The 8,891-nt window shown below is 55.1% G+C and overlaps 1 protein-coding gene across 1 annotated transcript in view; it reads right to left on the bottom strand.

The window, feature by feature from the left end:
• The window catches only part of LOC122547553 (membrane-associated guanylate kinase, WW and PDZ domain-containing protein 1-like), a gene marked incomplete at its 5' end in the record, with an annotated part of 15,933 nt that overhangs the window by 5,850 nt on the left and 1,192 nt on the right, over positions 1–8,891 (bottom strand). Inside the window, 2 exons of the mRNA XM_043686170.1 lie at positions 221–364; positions 5,924–6,181. Coding sequence (XP_043542105.1) covers positions 221–364; positions 5,924–6,181 — 402 coding nt within the window. The remainder of the gene's footprint in view (positions 1–220; positions 365–5,923; positions 6,182–8,891) is intronic.

Here is an 8,891-nt window from a genome sequence, read left to right as displayed (position 1 = left end):
CCCCACCAACGCCCCTCATTATAATGCCCCGGTTGTCCCTGGTCAGGAAGCCCGTCCCAACTCCTCCTTCCTGACGGTACACCTTCCTGCATAACTTCGGATTAACGGTCTCACTGCATCAACCCCCTCTAACCCTGGTGCGACCCTTCCTCCCCAGCCCTCCCCGGGAATGCCAGCCCCGCGTCCCGGCTGCCTTCTCGCCGTCAGCTCCTCCACCCACCGTTCTGTGCCCGGGAGGTAGGGCACCCCTTCTGGCCGCCCGTGCCCCATTGCCTGCCCTCAGGGCGTGGTCCTGACTCGGCCTGTCGGCCACTGGGCTCTCTGTCCGCCGGAGCGAGGTATTCCGGCGCACTCAGGGAGCTGGCTGAGAGAAACACACGCAGGAGGGTTAGGTGATGGCTAGCACGAGGGCATACAGCTTTAAATTGAGGGGGTGATAGATACAGGACAGATGGCAGAGGGAGTTTCTTTACTCAGAGAGTAGGAGGGGGCGTGGAACGCACTGTCTGCAAAAGTAGTAGACTCGCCAACTTTAGGGGCATTTAAATGGGCATTGGATAGGCATATGGATGAGAATGGAATAGTGCAGGAGAGTTCAGCACAGCGTGGAGGGGCCGAAGGGCCTGGACTGCACTGGAATGTTCTATGACCCTGCTGCTGGCCGGGGTACAGGGAGTCTCTGTTCAAACCACATGGAGGACATCACTGACCCCTCTCCGAATAGAACCACTGCTGTGGGGAAAGGTAAAGGGGCCGCTCAGCCCGTCAACTGACAACAGGTGCAGGAGTAGGCCATTCGGCCCTTCCAGCCAGCACCACCATTCATTAAGATCACGGCTGATCATCCACAACCAGTATCCTGTCCCTGCCTTATCCTGTAACCCGTGATTCCACGATCCTGAAGAGCTCTACCCATCTCTTTCTTGAAAGTATCCAGAGACTGGACCTTCTGGGACAGAGCATGCCATACACCCACTGGTCTCTGGGTGAAGGAGTTTCTCATCAGCTCTGTTCCAAATGGCCTACCCCTTATTTTTAAACTGCACTCTCCGGTTTAGGATTCACCCATCAGCGGAAACGTGCTTCCTGCCTCCCAGAGGAGGTCAGGAATTATGCCAAACCCTCCCCCACTCAGACACGTATCCCGCCACCCCCAGCGCCTTAACCCATCCCCCGGTAACCCCGGGTTAACCGGGCCCGATCGAGATGGGCAGCTGCCAGAGGAAACGGCGGATGCAGGTTCAAGGGCCACATTTAACAGACACGCAGATACATCCCGGAGCATGAAAGGCTTGGATGGGACAGGATAGCAGAGTCGGAGCGAAGGGCCTGTTGCATGACTCTCTAACATTGCCCACTCCTCCCTGGCCTCGACGGACGATTTTGCGAGTCCGAAAATACTTTTCACCTCGAAATATTAAGTTACTTTATCATACCACCACTTCAGTACGGATGCACGCCATTTGTCCCATCGGGTCCAACGAAGGACACCCCACACAGATTCCCACCGACCTCGGCACGTAGCACGGTCAATCCACCCAAACCTGCACATCCCTGGGCACTACGGGACAATTTAGCACGGCCAATCCACCCTAACCTGCACATCTCTCCCCATAGCCCTGTATCAATCCCTGAACTAATCCCACTGCCTCCGCTCTCTCCCCATAGCCCTGTATCAATCCCTGAACTAATCCCACTGCCTCCGCTCTCTCCCCATAGCCCTGTATCAATCCCTGAACTAATCCCACTGCCTCCGCTCTCTCCCCATAGCCCTGTATCAATCCCTGAACTAATCCCACTGCCTCCGCTCTCTCCCCATAGCCCTGTATCAATCCCTGAACTAATCCCACTGCCTCCGCTCTCTCCCCATAGCCCTGTATCAATCCCTGAACTAATCCCACTGCCTCCGCTCTCTCCCCATAGCCCTGTATCAATCCCTGAACTAATCCCACTGCCTCCGCTCTCTCCCCATAGCCCTGTATCAATCCCTGAACTAATCCCACTGCCTCCGCTCTCTCCCCATAGCCCTGTATCAATCCCTGAACTAATCCCACTGCCTCCGCTCTCTCCCCATAGCCCTGTATCAATCCCTGAACTAATCCCACTGCCTCCGCTCTCTCCCCATAGCCCTGTATCAATCCCTGAACTAATCCCACTGCCTCCGCTCTCTCCCCATAGCCCTGTATCAATCCCTGAACTAATCCCACTGCCTCCGCTCTCTCCCCATAGCCCTGTATCAATCCCTGAACTAATCCCACTGCCTCCGCTCTCTCCCCATAGCCCTGTATCAATCCCTGAACTAATCCCACTGCCTCCGCTCTCTCCCCATAGCCCTGTATCAATCCCTGAACTAATCCCACTGCCTCCGCTCTCTCCCCATAGCCCTGTATCAATCCCTGAACTAATCCCACTGCCTCCGCTCTCTCCCCATAGCCCTGTATCAATCCCTGAACTAATCCCACTGCCTCCGCTCTCTCCCCATAGCCCTGTATCAATCCCTGAACTAATCCCACTGCCTCCGCTCTCTCCCCATAGCCCTGTATCAATCCCTGAACTAATCCCACTGCCTCCGCTCTCTCCCCATAGCCCTGTATCAATCCCTGAACTAATCCCACTGCCTCCGCTCTCTCCCCATAGCCCTGTATCAATCCCTGAACTAATCCCACTGCCTCCGCTCTCTCCCCATAGCCCTGTATCAATCCCTGAACTAATCCCACTGCCTCCGCTCTCTCCCCATAGCCCTGTATCAATCCCTGAACTAATCCCACTGCCTCCGCTCTCTCCCCATAGCCCTGTATCAATCCCTGAACTAATCCCACTGCCTCCGCTCTCTCCCCATAGCCCTGTATCAATCCCTGAACTAATCCCACTGCCTCCGCTCTCTCCCCATAGCCCTGTATCAATCCCTGAACTAATCCCACTGCCTCCGCTCTCTCCCCATAGCCCTGTATCAATCCCTGAACTAATCCCACTGCCTCCGCTCTCTCCCCATAGCCCTGTATCAATCCCTGAACTAATCCCACTGCCTCCGCTCTCTCCCCATAGCCCTGTATCAATCCCTGAACTAATCCCACTGCCTCCGCTCTCTCCCCATAGCCCTGTATCAATCCCTGAACTAATCCCACTGCCTCCGCTCTCTCCCCATAGCCCTGTATCAATCCCTGAACTAATCCCACTGCCTCCGCTCTCTCCCCATAGCCCTGTATCAATCCCTGAACTAATCCCACTGCCTCCGCTCTCTCCCCATAGCCCTGTATCAATCCCTGAACTAATCCCACTGCCTCCGCTCTCTCCCCATAGCCCTGTATCAATCCCTGAACTAATCCCACTGCCTCCGCTCTCTCCCCATAGCCCTGTATCAATCCCTGAACTAATCCCACTGCCTCCGCTCTCTCCCCATAGCCCTGTATCAATCCCTGAACTAATCCCACTGCCTCCGCTCTCTCCCCATAGCCCTGTATCAATCCCTGAACTAATCCCACTGCCTCCGCTCTCTCCCCATAGCCCTGTATCAATCCCTGAACTAATCCCACTGCCTCCGCTCTCTCCCCATAGCCCTGTATCAATCCCTGAACTAATCCCACTGCCTCCGCTCTCTCCCCATAGCCCTGTATCAATCCCTGAACTAATCCCACTGCCTCCGCTCTCTCCCCATAGCCCTGTATCAATCCCTGAACTAATCCCACTGCCTCCGCTCTCTCCCCATAGCCCTGTATCAATCCCTGAACTAATCCCACTGCCTCCGCTCTCTCCCCATAGCCCTGTATCAATCCCTGAACTAATCCCACTGCCTCCGCTCTCTCCCCATAGCCCTGTATCAATCCCTGAACTAATCCCACTGCCTCCGCTCTCTCCCCATAGCCCTGTATCAATCCCTGAACTAATCCCACTGCCTCCGCTCTCTCCCCATAGCCCTGTATCAATCCCTGAACTAATCCCACTGCCTCCGCTCTCTCCCCATAGCCCTGTATCAATCCCTGAACTAATCCCACTGCCTCCGCTCTCTCCCCATAGCCCTGTATCAATCCCTGAACTAATCCCACTGCCTCCGCTCTCTCCCCATAGCCCTGTATCAATCCCTGAACTAATCCCACTGCCTCCGCTCTCTCCCCATAGCCCTGTATCAATCCCTGAACTAATCCCACTGCCTCCGCTCTCTCCCCATAGCCCTGTATCAATCCCTGAACTAATCCCACTGCCTCCGCTCTCTCCCCATAGCCCTGTATCAATCCCTGAACTAATCCCACTGCCTCCGCTCTCTCCCCATAGCCCTGTATCAATCCCTGAACTAATCCCACTGCCTCCGCTCTCTCCCCATAGCCCTGTATCAATCCCTGAACTAATCCCACTGCCTCCGCTCTCTCCCCATAGCCCTGTATCAATCCCTGAACTAATCCCACTGCCTCCGCTCTCTCCCCATAGCCCTGTATCAATCCCTGAACTAATCCCACTGCCTCCGCTCTCTCCCCATAGCCCTGTATCAATCCCTGAACTAATCCCACTGCCTCCGCTCTCTCCCCATAGCCCTGTATCAATCCCTGAACTAATCCCACTGCCTCCGCTCTCTCCCCATAGCCCTGTATCAATCCCTGAACTAATCCCACTGCCTCCGCTCTCTCCCCATAGCCCTGTATCAATCCCTGAACTAATCCCACTGCCTCCGCTCTCTCCCCATAGCCCTGTATCAATCCCTGAACTAATCCCACTGCCTCCGCTCTCTCCCCATAGCCCTGTATCAATCCCTGAACTAATCCCACTGCCTCCGCTCTCTCCCCATAGCCCTGTATCAATCCCTGAACTAATCCCACTGCCTCCGCTCTCTCCCCATAGCCCTGTATCAATCCCTGAACTAATCCCACTGCCTCCGCTCTCTCCCCATAGCCCTGTATCAATCCCTGAACTAATCCCACTGCCTCCGCTCTCTCCCCATAGCCCTGTATCAATCCCTGAACTAATCCCACTGCCTCCGCTCTCTCCCCATAGCCCTGTATCAATCCCTGAACTAATCCCACTGCCTCCGCTCTCTCCCCATAGCCCTGTATCAATCCCTGAACTAATCCCACTGCCTCCGCTCTCTCCCCATAGCCCTGTATCAATCCCTGAACTAATCCCACTGCCTCCGCTCTCTCCCCATAGCCCTGTATCAATCCCTGAACTAATCCCACTGCCTCCGCTCTCTCCCCATAGCCCTGTATCAATCCCTGAACTAATCCCACTGCCTCCGCTCTCTCCCCATAGCCCTGTATCAATCCCTGAACTAATCCCACTGCCTCCGCTCTCTCCCCATAGCCCTGTATCAATCCCTGAACTAATCCCACTGCCTCCGCTCTCTCCCCATAGCCCTGTATCAATCCCTGAACTAATCCCACTGCCTCCGCTCTCTCCCCATAGCCCTGTATCGATCCCCAAACTAATCTCACTGCCCCACTCTCTCTCCCCATAGCCCTGTATCAATCCCTGAACTAATCCCACTGACTCCGCTCTCTCCCCATAGCCCTGTATCAATCCCTGAACTAATCCCACTGCCTCCGCTCTCTCCCCATAGCCCTGTATCAATCCCTGAACTAATCCCACTGCCCCACTCTCTCTCCCCATAGCCCTGTATCGATGCCCAGACTAATCCCACTGTCCCCGCTCTCTCTCTCCATAGCCCTGTATCGATGCCCAAACTAATCTCACTGCCCCGCTCTCTCCCCATAGCTCTGTATCGATCACCAAACTAATCCCACTGCCCCGCTCTCTCTCCCCATAGCCCTGTATCAATCCCTAAACTAATCCCACTGCCCCGCTCTCTCTCCCCATAGCCCTGTATCAATCCCCAAACCCCAGACTAATCCCACTGTCCCCGCTCTCTCCCCATAGCCCTGTACCGATGCCCAGACTAATCCCACTAATGCCCAGTTCTGCTCTTTTCCCAGCTTACCCAGTGACGCCTCGTCTCCCGTCTCCATCGGCGAAGGAAGAGGAGGCAGCTCCTCTCCGTGCCGGCTAGGAACGTCGTACTGTGGCTCGCTGCCCTCGGTCCCGGCTCGCTCGGAGCCCCGGGGGATGGCTGCAGTGTCCTGGGCACCGCTGGCGCTGGAGCCTTGCCCGCTGTCTGGGTCTCCGCGCCCGCGCTCGGTGGCCCCGGACCGGGTCTGTGCTGGGATATCCTCCGTGCCGGCGGTTCTGCTGGGAGGCACTGCCAGCAGAGAGAGAGAGAGAGAGAGAAAGGGCAGAGAGGGTGTCACTCGCGTACAGCCATGCCGTCGGGCACCGGTTCAGAGGGAGGGACCCCGGCCAGGAAACCCAGGGAGAGGCCTCACTCCAATCCGAGTCCGAACGTCCGCAATTCCGCCTGCATTCATTCCCGGAAACGTGAACATCCGTGGAAGGGTGGGGGAGGGGGAATGGTTCCAACGTTTGCAGATGACACCAAAATTAGAAGGGTCGAGGGCAGCGAGGGACGTTATTGCAGAGTACAACGGGATCTCGATCAGGAGGGTCAATGGGCCGACAGATTAATTTAGATAAATGCGAGGGGCTGAGTTTTGGAAAACCGAATCAAAACAGGACTTGCACACTTAATGGTAAGGTCCTGGGGAGTGTTGCTGAAGAAAGAGACCTTGGAGTGCAGGTTCATAGCCCCTTGAAAGTGGAGTCACAGGTCGATAGGATAGTGAAGGAGGCGTTTGGTATGCTTTCCTTTATTGGTCAGAGTATTGAGTACAGGAGTTGGGAGGTCATATTGTGGCTGTATTGGTGAGGCCACTGTTGGAATATTGCGTGCAATTCTGGTCTCCTTCCTATCGGGAAAGATGTTGTGGAACTTGAAAGAGTTCAGAAAAGATTTACAAAGATGTTGCCAGGGTTCGAGCTACAGGGAGAGGCTGAACAGGCTGGGGCTGTTTTCCCTCGAGCGTCGGAGGCTGAGGGGTGACCTTATAGAGGTTTACAAAATTATGAGGCGGGGGGCATGGATAGGGTAAATAGACAAGGTCTTTTCTTCCTGGGGTGGGGGAGTCCAGAACTAGAGGGGCTTAGATTTTGAATGAGAAGGGAAAGATATAAAAGGGACCTAAGGGGTTCCTTTCTCATACTGAGGGTGTATGGATGTGTGCGGATGTGTATGGGGGTGTGCACGAGTGTGTATGGATGTACGGCGGTATTACCACTAGTCTATTAATCTGGAGACTGAGGTAATGCCCTGGGGACCTGGGTTCGGATCCAGCCACAGAATCTGAAACGAGCTGCCAGGGGAAGTGGTGGAGGCTGGTACAATGACGACATTTAAAAGGCATCTGGATGGGGGACATGAATAGGGAGGGTTTAGGAGGGAGATGGGCCGGGTGCTGGCATATGGGTGGCACGGTGGCTCAGTGGTTAGCACTGCTGCCTCACGGGACCCAGGTTCGATTCCACCTTCTGGCGACTGTCTTGTGTGGAGTTTGCCCATTCTCCCAGTGTCTGCGTGGGTTTCCTCCCACAATCCAAAGATGTGTGGGTTAGGGTAGATTGGCCGTGCTAAATTGTCCCCGTAGTGCCCAGGGATGTGCAGGTTAGGGTGGATTAGTCAGGGGTAAGTGTAGAGTAATAGGGGAGTGGGTCTGTGTGGGATACTCTTCAGAGGGTCGGTGTGGACCTGTTAGGCCGAAGGGCCTGTGTCCACACTGTCGGGAGTGTCTGATTGTAGATTAATGTAGGATATCTGGGTCGGCATGGACAAGTTGGACCGAAGAGTGTTTTCCCAAGCTGTCAAGCTCGAAGCCTCCATCACCGTACATGGTGCTGGAGTCGTGTGAGCAGCTCTGACTCCTTTGTGTAAGGGAAGGACAGCATTTGATTGGCGATAGTACAGGCAGGATGACCCCTGGGATGGATGGATTGTTGTACGCGCACTGGTACTCTCTGGAGTTTCGGAGACTGAGAGATGGTCTCATTGAAACATCCAGCCATCTCCAGGGGATTGGCGGAGATTTCCCAGGATGTTGCCTGGTACGGAGGGAAGGTCTTATGGGGAAAGGCTGAGGGACTTGAGGCTGTTTCCATTAGAGAGAAGGAGGTTGAGAAGTGACTTAATTGAGACGTCTAAGATAATCCGAGGGTTAGATAGGGTGGGCAGGGAGAGACTTTCCCCTCGGATGGTGATGGCTAGCACGAGGGGACACAGCTTTAAATTGAGGGGGTGATAGATACAGGACAGATGGCAGAGGGAGTTTCTTTACTCAGAGAGTAGGAGGGGGCGTGGAACGCACTGTCCGCAACAGTAGTAGACTCGCCAACTTTAGGGGCATTTAAATGGGCATTGGATAGGCACATGGACGAGAATGGAATAGTGTAGGAAAGAGGGCCTTCAGATTGGTTCCACAGGTCAGCACATCGAGGGGCTGAAGGGCCTGTACTGCGCCGGGACACAGTAGTAGACTCGCCAACTTTAGGGGCATTTAAATGGGCATTGGATAGGCATATGGACGAGAATGGGATAGTGTAGGAGAGAGGGGCTTCAGATTGGTTCCACAGGTCAGCACATCGAGGGGCTGAAGGGCCTGTACTGCGCTGGAATGTTCTATGTTCTAAATGCTGAGAGGATGCTCGGCCATCATGCAAGAGCCTCGGACCACAGAGGAGCAGAGCTTCAGCTGAACGAGGGGGCATGACGCCAACTTCAGGCTGAGGGGTGGAGCATGGAGTGTCTTTGGAATCCCTTGCCACTGAGAGCTGGGGCCGGGCAGTTGGGGGAGGAGGGGGGGTGTCCTTCCCCAGGAGGGAGGTAGATTCCTGACCAGGCAGGGAGTCAAAGGGTCCAGGGAAAGGCAGGAACATGGACGGCAGGAGCATCAGATCAGCCAAGATCCTATTACATGGCGGAGCAGGTTGGAGGGGCTGGATGGGATTCATAGGAACGGGAGTGG

The sequence above is a fragment of the Chiloscyllium plagiosum genome, unplaced genomic scaffold (genome assembly GCF_004010195.1).
Source record: "Chiloscyllium plagiosum isolate BGI_BamShark_2017 unplaced genomic scaffold, ASM401019v2 scaf_2319, whole genome shotgun sequence".
NCBI lineage: Eukaryota > Metazoa > Chordata > Chondrichthyes > Orectolobiformes > Hemiscylliidae > Chiloscyllium > Chiloscyllium plagiosum.
Note: the sequence above shows the minus strand (reverse complement) of the source record. Positions and strands in the feature narration are given on the sequence as shown.